The sequence below is a fragment of the Serinus canaria genome, chromosome 2 (assembly GCF_022539315.1).
Source record: "Serinus canaria isolate serCan28SL12 chromosome 2, serCan2020, whole genome shotgun sequence".
In the NCBI taxonomy this organism is placed as follows: domain Eukaryota; kingdom Metazoa; phylum Chordata; class Aves; order Passeriformes; family Fringillidae; genus Serinus; species Serinus canaria.
The window spans coordinates 331,822-347,111 of NC_066315.1; the positions used below are offsets into that span (position 1 = coordinate 331,822).

At 58.7% G+C, this 15,290-nt stretch overlaps 1 protein-coding gene across 3 annotated transcripts in view; it reads right to left on the minus strand.

Annotated features, from left to right (window-relative positions):
- Positions 1-15,290, minus strand: part of AGAP3 (ArfGAP with GTPase domain, ankyrin repeat and PH domain 3) — a 115,493-nt gene that overhangs the window by 68,256 nt on the left and 31,947 nt on the right. For 2 of the 3 annotated variants that reach the window (XM_050970913.1, XM_050970914.1), the window contains exon 2: positions 5,676-5,734. In XM_050970913.1, the coding sequence (XP_050826870.1) occupies positions 5,676-5,734 (59 nt within the window). Of the gene's footprint in view, positions 1-5,675; positions 5,735-13,908; positions 14,720-15,290 lie in introns of those variants that run through there. The other variant, XM_030228887.2, reaches the window with a different exon arrangement.

A 15,290-nucleotide genomic window follows, 5' to 3' on the forward strand; every position in this document is an offset into this window, starting at 1 on the left:
ACAATGGAACAGAACAGCCCATCCTCTGCCCGAGCCCTCCCTGCCACTGCGCTCTGCCCAGAGTAACCACAGAGCCACAGAATCCCAGCATGGCCTGTGGTGGAAGGGCCCTTCAGAATCAGCCAGTTCCACTCCCTGCCATGCACAGAGACACCTTCCACCACCCCAGGCTGCTCCAAGCCCCATCCAGCCTGGCCTTGGACACTTCCAGGGATCATGGGGCAGCTTCTCTGGGCAACCAGTGCCAGGGCCTCACCACTCTCATGGGGAAAAATGCTTTCCATCTAATCTAATAGTCTATCTAACCCTGCCCTCTGTCCATGGGAAGCCATTCCCCTTTGTCCTGTCACTCCAGGCTCTTGTCACAAGTCCCTCTCCCACTTTCCTGGAGCCCCTTCAGGCACTAGAAGGGGCTCTAATGTCTCCAGAAGCTTCTCTTCTCCAGGCTGTGCACCTCCAGCTCTCCCAACCTGGCTCCAGAGGGGTTTTAGCCATCAGAGCATCTCCATGGGTGCCTCTGGACCCACTCCAGGGTCACGGCTATGTTTTCTTGGGGGCCCCTGACACGGATACAGCACTTTGGGTGGGAGTACTACAGAAGGTCTCACAGCAGGAACTCTGGGGAGCCCAGCCCCAGGCAGACAGCTCAGGCTTCAGTGCCAGGCTGGCCATGGCTCCTCTGCCAACAGAGAGGCTCCTGAGGCTGCCCAGCAGCAAGGGTGCCATACCACGCCAAAGATAAACACTCCAGTGGCATTTAGCTCTAAAACTTGGACAGAGGCTGTACTTGCACTTTGTCTGCACCATAGTACAAACCCTGACCTGCATCTCACCAAAATCTTGCTGCTCTGCCATGTTCTTGAGCTGACCTGGAGCTTCAAACCAGACACAGAACTGACAATCCTGAGGAACACAGCCCCTCAGAGGCAGCAAACTGGAGCCAAACAAGGTCTGTAAGCACTGTGGGAGCCTCTGTTCCAGGATTTTTGGGAGAATGTGTGTCGCCAACATATTTTATGAAAAATCCTTTACTTAGGATTTTTCCTTTCCTAGAGCTGAGAAGCCTTGGAACACTAAACAATTCTTATCTGCTGCTGTGGAATGCCACGGGAAAATCTGTGATTGGCCCCGTCAGACTGTTTGCAATTAAGAGCCTATCACAATTCACCTGTTCGGCCCGTCTCGGGCTGAGAAGACTTCAGTTTACACATTCTTTTCTATTCTTAGCTTAGCCTTCGTAGTGAAACCTTTCTCTTTACTCTTTTAGTATGGTTTCTATATCTTATATATCATATCATAATAAATCAAAGCCTTCTGATACATGGAGTCAACGTTGTCGTCTCTTCCCTCATCCTGGGACCTCAGAAAACCCCTGTAATAATTGGTGACCCCGAGTGAATAAAGGGACATCGCCACAGAAGTGGCTTCTAGCCAGAAGCTGAAGAACCAGAGATACTGAAATTGGACAGAGTTCACAGCCGAGGCTGGCCACAGAGAGAACCTTTTGGAAAGTCTCCGAGACAAGATGTCTGGGTGTCTTCGCGGCACAGAGCAGCCTGCTGAAGCCCAGAGCACGCTGTCGCAAGGTACTGTTTCCACTGCCTTTCCTGAAAATTCTGCCCTCCGTGTGAGGCAGATTCAGTTATGGACCGGCGTGCCTACGGAGACGGAGGTTCCATTCTCTCCCTCAGAGGAGAAAACTATTGACCTCTGGCGAAAATGGGGTGATGAGGACAGCATTCCTATGCTAACGGCACATTTCTATGAGTTTTTCCGGTGGGCAAAGTACCATGGATTTTTCTCTGATGTGCTGTATGCCTTTGACTCATATGTTTGGGAATGCATGGAATTCATTATCAGAGGTCTTTTCTACCGGGGACTCGGTTTTCCTTCGATCTACCAGCATTTTAGAACTCTTTTCCTAGTTTTGAAACGGAAAGCTTTAACATATCAGTGGATTGCAGATGCACGGGGCTTGTCTCCCTTCTCGCTGGAGCTGGAAAAAGGCAAGCCTGTCCGAATCCGCTGCCTGGAAGTCTCCAGCCCCCCCGAATCGGGGTGGGGGGGCGACGCTTTGCCCGCGGCAGAAGAGAAGTTTTTTTCTGCGACCTTGGATCCCGCGCCGACGGAACGGCTTGCCCACCCTCGCTCCTCTCGGGGGGGAGGTGGATTGGCTCTGTCACCAGAACCGGGGCCAAGGGCCCCGCCCCTGCCCGCCCCAGAGGAGGGGCCGGGACCCGCAGCCTCTCCCGTGTGCCCGCCTCCGGCCGGGGTGGATCCATCGCCTCCAGCAGAGCTTGTCGGCGTTCCCGTGGCAAAAGCACCGCCTCCCTCAGCTTCGCCCGAGTTGCTAGGCGACACACTCAACAGCATCACCAAGAGCTCGTGACCGCGCCCCTGCCGCCCCCCGCGGCTGTCCCGCCACCTTCCGTGTCCTCTCCGCTGGTTTTTCTGTCTGCGCCTGCGCTGCAGCTTCCGGTACCCGGAGAAGACACAGCGGTTGTCCCCAGCCCGGTGGGGAATGCGCTCCCTCCGGCTTTGCAGCCCCCACCGACCCCCGCGGCGGCCTCGCCTTCGGCTGCCGTGCCGGTGGAGGGGGCTGGGCTTGAGAGTCTCCCAGCGGAACCGTCATCGGACCCGACCGCGGCGGCCGCCGCAGCGCCCGCAATCAGCCGGGACCCTCCCCCGAGCTTCTCGGGCTGTCCCGAGGCTGCCCCTGCGAGGGGAGCTGGGACGGGGGAAGGGGACTCAGGCTCGCCCCTCGGTGCGGGGGGTGTGGCTGGGCAGCTGAGAGCAAGATCCGGCCGCCTGCTTGCTTTCAAACTCGGTATTTTTCGCGGGCTGACCCGAGTCTGGTTCTGGGTTTCCCGCTGGGGGTTGGAATGCCTGACTCCCCCTGCGCGCCCTTGCGGCGTGGGGGAGGGGGCTCCTGAGCCTTCTGTCTCCGGTCCCCAGCCCGCAGGGGGTGGTACCGAGGGGCAGAAAGTGGGAACATCTTTTGCACTTGCGATGCAGAGGCAGGAGACACAGTGCAAAGTGAGCATCGCTCATCTGCTGTGGGGACGAAGCACCCCCACATCTGGGGTGTTGTTCCCTTGGAAAGCTTTTCTTCCCCAGCTGCTGGTCTGCGCCGGTTCAGCGGGGCTGAAGCGTTCGGTCACTCCTGCTGCCCGGATATCGGCAGCTGTGTGCCGGGTTGAGAGAACACAGAGCCCGCTCCGTGGGCCGGGTCTGGGCCGTTTGGCTCGGTTCCCTGGGCCTGGGCCTCCCGGCCAGTGCCTGTTGGGTTTGGGGGCGTTGTTCCCCCCGTCGGGACCTGGCCCACCGTTCTGTGAGCCAGGTCTGGGGTCCCTGTTCCCTCCACGGGGTGCAGGGCCCCCCGCAAATGGTGGCTGGTGCACCAGCCTGTTTGGGGCCTCAGTGGGCTATTGTCTGCTACTGCTCTTAAAAAAAAAAAAAAAAAAAAAAAAAAAAAAAAAAAAAAATTAAATAAAAAGAGTTGAACGAGCTAGCAGCTCAGAAAGTTTTGCAAGCCGGTTTCAGGACCAAAAGGGACTTTTCAGCACTGTCAAAGAAGAACATCTTCAGTTTGGACTTTTTCCTGAAACTCAGCTGTTTGGACTTGAAGCAGAACTAGAACTTTCCTTGGACTGTTTTTGCATTTTCTTCTATTTTAAGATTGTTTTGGTGATGTGATGGGAATTTGGTGTTCTGCAGGTGAAGGGTTTCCCTGATGGTTCCACACCAGCATTTGATTGATCTTTTGATTGTATTTTCTTTTTAATTTACTAAACTTAAAAGGGTGAGATGTTGCCAACATATTTTATGAAAAATCCTTTACTTAGGATTTTTCCTTTCCTAGAGCTGAGAAGCCTTGGAACACTAAACAATTCTTATCTGCTGCTGTGGAATGCCACGGGAAAATCTGTGATTGGCCCCGTCGGACTGTTTCCAATTAAGAGCCTATCACAATTCACCTGTTCGGCCCGTCTCGGGCTGAGAAGACTTCAGTTTACACATTCTTTTCTATTCTTAGCTTAGCCTTCGTAGTGAAACCTTTCTCTTTACTCTTTTAGTATAGTTTCTATATCTTATATATCATATCATAATAAATCAAGCCTTCTGATACATGGAGTCAACGTTGTCGTCTCTTCCCTCATCCTGGGACCTCAGAAAACCCGCTGTAATAAATGTGGGAACATAGTTGGCTCTGTGCTGGCACTGCCCAGTGCCAGGTGCAGGGACAAGTCCTGCCAGGAGGCACCGTCAGTGCCCCTCTGCAAGAACTGCTCAGTCACAGCTTCCTCCTGGCCTCCAGCACTGGGAGGGAGCTTTTGGGGGGAAACTGAGGGAGGGAAAACTGCTGAATGTATCTTAAGTACATCAAATTACTCAAAGACCTTGGAGAAAGTATCCCGAATGCCTGGAAACACAAGCAGGGAGAGCAGTGAGACCCTCAACTCCTGTGGGAGAGACAGAGGACACAGATGCTTGAAAATGGGAAGGAAGTGAAGCTTGGCAACATTTCTTGCTAGGGTCAGTGTTGGACCCCTCACAACAAGAAAGACCTGGAGGGGCTGGAGCGTGTCCAGGGAATGGAGCTGGGAAGGGGCTGCAGCCCCAGGAGAGGCTGAGGGAGCTGGGCAGGGGCTCAGCCTGGAGCAAAGGAGGCTCAGGGGGACCTTGTGGCTCTGCACAGCTCCTGCCAGGAGGGGACAGACGGGGGGGTCGGGCTGTGCTCCAAGGAACAGGGACAGGAGAGAGGGAACGGCCCCAGGCTGGGCCAGGGCAGGCTCCGGGTGGGTAGAGGTGGAAAGGGCTGTCCAGCCCTGGCACAGCTGCCCAGGGCATGGTGGAGTCCCCACTCCTGCAGGAATTTAAAAGCCCTGTGGATGTTGCACCTGGGGACACGGTCAGTGATGGCCTTGGCAGTGCTGGGGAAGCAGCTGGACTCAAAGATCTCCAGAGGCTTTTCCAACCCAAATGACTCTGTCACTCTAAACTAGGACTCTGAAAGGCCTCTGGGCCTTTAGAAGAGCTGCTTTGGCCGGATCAAATCCCAGAGCAACAGAGATCCCCAGAGGTCATGCAAAACCTGGGAAAAGGGCTGTGCCACTTGAGAAGAACTAAGAGCTTTAGGATGGTTTATCTGGCAGCACGCCTTTACAGCCTTTCAGAACCCCAGCATCAGGCAGCAAAACCCAAACAGCTGTGAGAATGTTTTTGGAATGCATTTTACAGGTAAACTAACAACTGAATATTCGAAGTTTGGTTTGATTCTCACTTAACTGCAGGTAGGAGACACTGGCAGGACAGTGCTGGAATGTTTTGCAAGAAGAATTTACTTCTTTTGTTTCTTGGACTAATATTGAAAAGAGTTAACCTTGCAAAAGCTGAAGGGAGACAGAAGGAAGGGCACGTGCCAGGAGCCTGTAAGGAGAGCTGAGGGCTGGCACAGGGAGCACAGGAAAAGCAGAGGGAGGAATTGATCACTGAAGCACCTGCAGCTTCAGCTGAGAAACATCAGTCCTTCCTTGGCATGGCAGCAGCCCCAGCTCCCCTCTTCCTTCTAAGGCTGAAGGCTCTGTGTTTCCACCTGGCCACATGAAAATGCAGGGTTTTCTTGAGGATTTGGGGAACCAGGGGTATCCCAGGGACAAGCCACAAGTACTCACCACCTTCAGCTCAGGCACTGAGCGACTCAGGGTCCATTCCTGGCTGTTCACAAATGAATCTGCAGACAGAGGGAAGAAATCATCAGGTTACCCTCAAGATCCCAGCAAGGATCCTGCTACACCCTCCCTGCAGGCAGATATATGGTTCTTCCCACCCTTCTGCTCCAGAGACACGGAGCTGCACGAGGACCCAGCCCGCAGCCCGGACGGGGAGGAGCAGCCGAGCCTAGGGCAGCAGCAGCATGGCAGCAAAGGGACACCACTGCCTGGAGCCCTCCCCTCAGCCCTGCAGGAGCACAAAAACCCCTCCAGCATGCCCTGCCCCGAGGCACAGAGGAAAGGGAAGCACTAGGGAGCAGACACCCTCTTGGGGAGCACAAGCCCCCAGAGCTGAGGGCACGTGCCTGTGCCCCAAGCCCTGCCCTGGTACGCCGCAGGCGCTGGAGCTGCCGGCGGGTATCAGCCACCTCCTGACTGAACACAAACACCAGGAGCTATTGCACATTGTGGAGCTGGCAGCGTGCTGCAATAGGCTTACAGAGGCGGTGGCAATCCAGCACGGCTTGAGGAAACACGGCCACCCTGCCACAGAGCATCTGGAGGAGGAGAGGGAGCCTGGAGGACACCTTGAGTGCCAGAGGCAGCCAGCAGCCCCTCCTGACAAACCTTAGTCCCTCACTCGCCTTGGCGAGGTCAGACCTTCCATCCAACAGCAGCTCCAGGGCAGGACCCACAGGAGCAGCACCTCCTGCGTGTTTATCATATACAAACAGAAAGGATTTTTGGAGAGCAGAAATCTGTGGGAGCTCTGCACCTTCAGGAGCCTCTAATAAACCTGCCAAATCTGTGGCCACAGACTACTGCAGGAATGGGAATATCAGATGGGTCAGAAGGGAAGCAGCAAATCCACCAGATCCAAGATCAGGCAGCAATCAAACACGGTGACCTGGGCACTGCCACTGCTCCAGTGTCACCTGAGGCCACAAGGAGGGTGGCTCCAGATCTGCCCCAGCAGCACTAACCCCACAACCCCACAACCACAACCCCTAGTACCTGCTCCAGCAGTACCCAAACCACCCCACCAAGGAACAATTCCCAATTCCCAATATTCCATACATCCCTGCCCCTGGCAGTGGAAACCATTTCCTGTGTCCTGTCCCTCCATGCCTTGTCCCCAGTCCCTCTCCAGCTCTCCTGGAGCCCCTTCAGGCCCTGGCAGGGCTCTGAGCTCTCCCTGGAGCCTTCTCCTCTCCAGGGGAGCATTCCCAGCTCTCCCAGCCTGGCTCCAGAGCAGAGGGGCTCCAGCCTGGGAGCATCTATCTTGTGTTGGGGGCAGCACTGGGTCTCACAGCCCTGCCAGAGCCCTCCAGTGCGTGCCCTCACCTCACGTCCTGTTCCAGCCCTCCCAACTCCTTAGGGGAGGCTGGACACATAACAGCACCAGCTCTTCCTCCACCTCCAGGCTAAAGCTTAATCTCCCCTCTCTCACCTCGCTGGGCAGCCCACAGCCATGGGGAAGAGCCCACTCCTGCTCCCACTGCCAGAGGGCTGGCTAAGCTGCTTAGAGGGCACAAGGAACAAACCACGATCTGGCACTGTGCCCTTGTGCCTGTTTTGGGTGCCACCAGCACCCATAGCATTCATCCATCGTGTTCAAGAAAGGTGTGAACATGGTGCTCCTACCTGGAGTTTCATCTTCCATGGATGACTTAGGAACACTCCTTTTCCAGGAGTTACAGACAAATACTCCCCAAGTCTGTTACAGGGACACCAGGTTATTTATAGCCTTCCTGAAGAATCGTTTCTCTGTGGTGTCTTTCACCTGCCCTTTCCTTTTTTAGGCAGAGGTAATGTTTTTATTAGAACAATTCATCAGTCAGAAGGAAAATGATACATTTTTGAGCCCTTTCCAAAAGGTAACAGCACACCTGTATTTCCAACTGCATCACTGAGTCTAAAAAAAGCTGTCACCTCCACTTGGGACTTCTGCCCCGCTCAGTGTCTTTGGCAGGTAATGTGACAGATAAAGCACCATCCAGGCCTGACGGGAGCGGGCAGCACACACTCGTGCTGTTTCACTACACACAGCAGGCTTTTGGCAGGTTCTGACTGGAGCACAAGGCACACACACTCGGTGACTGGCCTTGGGAAGGAGAAAAGGCAGGGAGAGCCCTGGAAAGGGCTTGCTGGGCTCTCTCTGGGTCTGCTCAAGGATGACCAGGACAAGCTGCCCCAACAACTGCCAGCTGCCTCCTGCACCAATCATCCCAACAGATCCTTGCTTGGTTTTTAACACAGGTTCAAGAGTTTGCAACACTTTGATTTCTGACTTCTGAGAAGGCCCCTGAGTAAACCTTAACACAAATAAAAGTTGACAACACAAGGCTGAGGCACTGCACTCAGCCCCACAACACACCCCGCTCCTCACTCCTGTTAGCCCACCTTACCCGAGAACCAGGCACGCCTGCCTGCCTGCTACAGTATCTGCCAGGCCTGAAGGGCAGCCCAGGCCACCCACTGCGCCTGGTGACCCACCCAGCATGTGTGGCACTGACAGCCCAGGGTGCCCAGCACACAGCACGTGTGGCACTGACAGCCCAGGGTGCCCAGCACACAGCACGTGTGGCACTGGCACTGACAGCCCAGGGTGCCCAGCACACAGCACGTGTGGCACTGACAGCCCAGGGTGCCCAGCACACAGCACGTGTGGCACTGACAGCCCAGGGTGCCCAGCACCCGGCACATGTGGCAGTGGCACTGACAGCCCAGGGTGCCCAGCACCCGGCACCGCTCCCCACCAGAAGGGGCACAAAGCCCCAGTGGTGTCCTGGGTGAAGCTGTGACCATGTGGAAACAAACACACTGAGAGCCCCCAGCCGCTTGAGCGGGGCTGATGCACCATCCCAACCCCAGCAGGCAGGTGAGCAGAGCACCCTCCCTGCAGCACCTGTGCCCTGGTGCCAGCCCATTCAGCAGGGACTGACTGCCTCCAGCAGGAGACACCTCCCAGGACTGATCTCTCACTGAACACTAGGGCTCTGAACCATCCAGGAGTCACGACTTACTGCATAGCTTCACCGCTGGACTGGCTGCATCACCTGTTATCCCAGATGAAAATACACCTGGTCACTCTTCCTGTACCTTCTCTTTGTAATTAAATCACAGAGAGGGACCAGGCTGTCTGTGCTGCAGTTCAACACCTTCCCCAGGAGCACCTGACCTCCTAACCAAAGCAGTGGGCTCAGGGAACCACTGTCATACCAAGAGCTTCCACACGGCCCAACAGCACCCTTGGCTCCACAACACAACCATACAAGAGGAGATCATTCCAGACTGGCCTGGGAAAAGGAAATTCAGGACAATTCTGTTACTCCCCAGAAGCTTCTGCTGGTGGAGGTTTCCTGGCACAGGCAGCTCTACTGCAGAAAGTGGAAATTTGGGAGGTGGAGTGGGCAGAGCCCCTGCCATGCCGAAGAGCAGACAAGGACATAAAGGAGGCACTCTGTATCTGATGTCCCTTGGTCAGCTGGTCATCCTGGACACCTTCAGGACCTACAGACCAGACCCCAGCAGTGGTGTGCACGGAGGAGGCAGGATCAGCACCCTCAGTCACGGAGCTCGGACACCGTGGCTCCCCGTGCCCTGACAACAGCTTGGAGGGGGTACAGACACACACCCACAGCTCCCAGCACCCAACACCAGGGAGGCTGGCAGGAGAAAGGGGCTGGCCAGCCAAATTCAACTCCTCACCCCAGCTGCTTGCTCCAGGGATGATGTGCAGCAGGTTCATCTACCCCGTGCTCCAGAAGTGCCAGTGCCAGACATATCTGTCTCCCCACACAGCAACTAATAATTAACCAACCCATTATCCAAGCCATGGAGGAACTCCCCTGGACACTGCAACCCTGGACACTAAACCCAGCATTGAAACCAGGTCAGAGGCTGTGCAAACACAGCAGAGGCCACACAAACCAAGGCCACTTGTGGCCACCACTGTGGCCACACAAACGGACCCACCTGACCACACACAGCTCAAAGGGAGGCAGAGGCTGTGCCCGGGCACAGCCAACCTTCCTGGGCACAGCCACCCCTCCCAGGCCAGGCTGATAAAGCCTCTACCCCAGCAATGCTGGCAGGAGGGGGATTTCTGCAGGTCAAGGACCAGCACAGGCAAAGCCAGCGTTCCAGTCAGCACTGAGCCAGCACGGGAACTCACTGCAGAACATGACCTTGGTGAGGATTCTCTCAGCAGAGCTTTAAACACTCCGCAGCATCAAAAGGAGACGATGCTGTGTCTCTCTGGGAGAGGGCACACTTAGGAGCTGCCACCCTTGCTTCGTCAGCATGCACGGGTGGCAGCAGCTGGTGTCGCTGTGCTCTGAGGTCAGTGCAGACTCTGGAAAATCCAGAAACCTCTCAGCACCTGCTGCTCTCCAGCCCCCATCCAAACACTGCCAAAGACCCAGACCAAACTCTGCTGTGATGGTGGGACAGGGTCTGTTGGAAGGGAAAACCCAGCAGAGAGAGACGTGGAAAGACAGGTAACTCAACCTCCCATCACGGCACTCTGTGGGGATCTACCTCAGCAGCAAAAACCTGTTCCCAATGAGCCTGACCTCAGCTCCAGCTGTGCAGCCCCACGAGTACTGGCAGGTGAACACTGAAGGCACGGGGTTCCTCTCCCTAAGGTGGCCCGTGACTGCAGTCAGACACCACTGCACACCCTCTGACCTCGTCCTAAGAACTGAGCCCTCCAGAGTATTGTCCCAACAGCTCCCTCCCTCCCTGACACCTCCAGAAGTCTCAAGCTTTTCCAAAGTGCGGACACCAGACCGGCCTCAGCATCCGAGGCATCTCTAACCCCACCATGACATCTCTGCCTCGCACCAACACTCCCAGCTCAACCAAGGCAAGTACCAACACGAGGTGATATTTATCATGACCTACCCAGCTCACTATGCAAACTTCACCCAATCCATGAGAAAACAGTCCGTGCTCTCTCAGAATCCTTCCCTCACATGCCCTGCACATCAGAACTCCACACACAAGGGTAAAGGGAGGTACCTTAAAGACCATCAAAAAGCAGGGCATCTCTCTGGGAGAGGGGATGTGTCTGTGATCACAGAATCACAGATATCCTGAGTTGGAAGACACTCACAAGAATCATTAAATCTCATCCCTGGCCCTGCACAGACACCCCAACAATCCCACCCTGTGTCTGAGAGCTGCTCCCTGAGCTCTGGCAACCTTGGGGCCAGGACTGTTCCCTAGGGAGCCTGTTCAGTGCCCAGCCACCCTCTGGGGGAAGAACTCTTTCCTGACAGCCAACCCAAACCTCCCTAACACAGCTCCATGCTGTTCCCTCAGATGAGGAATGCCTCCTGAGCCATCAGAGATGCTGTACCTATCACAGAGTCCCTTCATGCACAGAGACAATCCAATTCCAAAACAGTCCAGTCTTCCCAAGACCAGACCTATTAGAGAGCCTCTCTGGAATGGCACCAGCCAACACCTGAATACTAGAAATGCTCTGAAGCACTGACCATGATCACCTGGGTCAGTCCAAGCTGGCTGGACTCTGTGTTGACTTTGCTCTCTAGTCCCAAGGGCAGTTGCCCTCCATTGCCCACTACACAAGGATCGGTTCTTTCTGTCTTTTTTGGGTAGCAAGCCCTGAAATCCCCCATTGAGCACACACCTCTCTGTGTGCTCAATGCCAGCCGAACCCCTCCAGGGCTGGGAGCAGCACTTGGAGCGACCCCCTGGCTTTTGTGGGTCTATCTGGATGCAGATTGTGGTGGAGGGTGGGTATCACAGCGTGCCATAAACAAACCACTCCAGGTTCTGGAAACAGAGAGAGTGCTGGCTTGGCTCTCTGCCGGGACTCCTACATCCAGCTTTTCCAAGTGCTGATAACCACAGCTGCAGCTGCACCCCCCAGGAGGGCAAGTTGGGGCTGCACCAGCAGCTTTCCCAGGGCAAGGTGGGCAGCACCCACAAAGAGCATCAAAGTTTGTGGGACATCAAGCAGGTGTTTGGAACGCCATGGGCCTGCAAGACTGGAACAGGACTGGTGCAGAGACCTCCTGAGCAGCCCCGTGGCAGCAGCACTAAGGCTGAGCCCCTCCAGCCTGGCTCAGAGACCCACAGCTCCCACCAGAGAAAGCCATGGTCTGAGCAGAGGGACAAGGGGGGGATGGGGCACAAGAGAGGACAAACAGCAGCTACTTTACTGTGCAGACTTCACAACTGCCTTTTCACACCTCACTGTCCCCAGGAGGACACAGGGTTGGTGGGGACAGGGACTGTGCAGGTACCAGGCAGGTAATGAATGGTGTTCTCAGTGTGACTGGACCCGGTGTGAGCTCTGCAGCGCCAGGGGCTCCTGCCAGGAGCCACAGTGCTGATGGCAGCCTGGAGAGGTCAATCCCTGAGCTTCTGCCTCCAGCATGAGCCACAGTGGCAAACACTAATCCCTGTAACAAGCAGTGGTCCTGCATGAGCTGGCTGGTCACCGCTGCAGGGATCCCAAGCTGCCCACACCACTCCACACAGCAGCCTCAGCAGGGCCTCCCAAAGATGGATCCAAAGGGAGCTCCTACCTGTCTCACGGAGGAGCCAGGTGAGAGGCAAGGACTCCAACCAAGTGCTCAGCCTCGGCTGCTTCTCTGGGAATGCGGCCGCCGGGCGGGCTGCTGCTGGCGCAGCTCCCACTGGAAGCAGCAAGCAGGAACAGGCCCCTGCTGCAGGGGCAGGGCCCGGCCCTCCCTGCCCGCATACACCCACATTCCCCAGCCATGAGCGCAGCCTCCCCTCTCCTGGGAACCTCCCGCCACCCAGCCGGCAGCGGCACACAGCCCGGGCTGCCCTGCCAGCACAGGAACCCCCGGAGCACAGCAGCATCCCGGCCCTGGCCTCGTGGCACACGGGCAGCCCCGCATCCGTTGGAGCCTCCAGAACCTTCCCCTGGCGCACAGCGAGCCCGAGGGACACAAGGGGACAGAGGATGGGGCCCCCTGGGCAGCTGCAGAGCTGCTGCTGCGCTGATCTCTGTGGCCCAGCACTCCTGGGGAACGTCCAGGCACGATGCTGCCCTGGACAGCCGCTGCCTCAGGAGCAGCCGGGTTCCTCGGGAGCAGGTGGGTTCCCTGGAGAGCCTGGCAGCCCTAAGACATCCCTGTGGCACACAAGCCAGCAGAGAACTGCCTCCCCGGCACCCATATGCAGAGCAGAGCCATGGAACGCAGCGAGGCCCCCGGAGCGGGCGGCGGGGCTTGGCCCGGCCCCCAGCTCCGCGCGTTCCATGCCTTAAAAAGCTGTGGATGCTGCTGTCGCCTCCTGGCCCTGCCAGGACACAGGGCTCGCCTGCAGCTCCTTCCACAGGCCCGGAAGGGGACAGGGCACAGAGACACAGCCAGCACAGCCCCAGCTGAGGCCCCACAAAGCCCTGGTGCCAGAGAACTTCCCACCAACATCAGAGAGTCCAACACCCGAGAGCTGCTCCAGCTGCCAGTGCCAGTTGAATGCCCAGCCCTCTGGGGACCTGTCCCCCTATCCCATCACCGGCAATGCCATGCCTGCTCTCTGTAGGCTGCCCCATACCTGGGGAGGGTCCCTGTGCTCCCAAACACGTGGTCTCCACTCAGCCCCAGTGCAGGACCTTAGCAGGGCTGGCTGGGGCTGAGCATCCCCCAGATGAGGCCTGGCACCAGAGAGCCGCTCACAAGAGGGGGGTGTAGGCACATTTCTGGGCTCCCCAGCCCCCTGTGCTGTTCCACACCTCTGCTCTGGCAACCTCCCAAACAGTTCCACTTGCCTGGGAGTCCAACAGCACTCTTCTCCCCATTCCGCCAATGCTGTGGGGCAAGGGCAGAACGGCTCGGCCCACCCTGCCCTTGCTGGTACACCACCAGGGCAGGCAGGACATGTGACACACGTGCTTGACTCCCAGGTGTGTGGCCAGCAAGGGAACCAGATGTCGGAGCACATCTTCCCAGGCAGCCACAGCACGGCTGCTCCAGCACCACTGACCCAGGGCACTGCAGTATGACATGACGCTGTGAACGCTCACCTCACTGCAGCCCAATGCAAACCCTGCAGAGCACCAGGACAGAACCAAGTGCCAGTGCACAGCCCAGAACCTCAGCTGGGACAGGCCACAGCCACCCATCCCTGCAGGCCCCATCGGCACAGGGGCTCTCGCCAGCCCAGCACTGCTCCTGTGCTTACTTACCCAGAGCCCGCAGAGGACCCCCACCCAGAAGGACAGGCTCAACACTGCCATGGGCATCCTTGGGGCACACGCTGACAGTGCTACCACGCTCTCGCCTTCGGAAGCGGCTCGTGAGGAGCTTCCAGAGTCCCCCCGTCTGCACGGGGTCAGTGTGCAGCCGGCCCCCGACCCTGGCCAGCTCTGGGTACAGCAGGTCCCGCTTGCTGGGGCAGGTGTGCAGGGAGCTGGCATCACCCTCACTCTTGGTGCGGAGGCGCGCGGGGCGCAGCAGCCCCCCAGACTCTGAGCGCCGCAGCTCGTGGCCCCGGCGCAGGCGGAAACTGAAGCTTTTCCGCAGGGAGCTTAAGTTCTTCCTGGGGCTGGAGCCGCTCCAGCCGCTGCCCCCGAAGATGTTCCAGCGGCGGCTGCCCCACAGGGAGCCCCCCCGGAGGAAGCCAGGGCTCTCGGTGGGATGCGGCGGCCGGGCGCTGGGCAGGAAGGTCATGCTGCTGGGGCGCGGGCGCTGCGCCTCGTCGGGGCCGTCGCCCTCTCCCTCGGGGCTCTGCCTGCGGGGCGAGCGCAGCCGGAGCAGGTCCAGGAGGCCGCCGCGGGCGCGGGCGGGGGGCGGCGGCGGCAGCAGCGCCCCGGGCAGCCCGTTCCCCGCCGCGCAGAAGCTCTTGGGCCGCCGGCGCTGTTGCTGCGCGGCGCCGAGCGCGGCCTGGACGGCGGGGACGCCCTGCAAGTCCAGCGACTCGCAGACGCTGACGGCGCGGCGGGGGCTCGGCCGCGGGGCGCCCCGGCCCGGCCCGGCCCAGCGCCAGCCTTCGGCCATGGTCAGCGGCGGGGCTGCCCCATGGCCCCACGCCCGCCGCTCTCCGCCGCCGGCGCGGGGCTCCCACGGCGCGCCCGCATGTCCGGGCCGTGCTCGGCGCCGCCAGCGCGGGGCTGGGCCGGCCCGCCCCGGAACGGGCCGGGGCCGCGATGGGGATGGGGCGGGGGCCGGGGCCGCCCCGCCCGCCGCGCCCTCCGCGGGCACCGACGGCACCGAGTCCGAGGCACGGGCAGCGGCGGCGGCGCCGTTCCGGGGCGGCGCGGAGCTGCGGCCCCGGGGCAGAGCAGCGCCGGCCCCTATTACCGCTCAGTCGTGCCCAGTGCCCGCGGCGGAGCCCGCACCAGGAGCGACGGCGCTGCCCGGTTGCCCGGACCCCGCCGTGGCGCTCACCGGGACCAGAACTGGCCCGGACCCCGTCGGAGCGGCGCCGAGAGCCGGGAGCAGAACCTGCCCGGGCCCCGCCGGGGCGTTCACCGGGACCAGAACCGGCCCGGCCCCTGCCAGGTACCGACTTGGCCGGCAGCGGGGGCCTCGGTGCGGCGCGGGGCCGGCCGTGTCCGCCAGGGGGCGC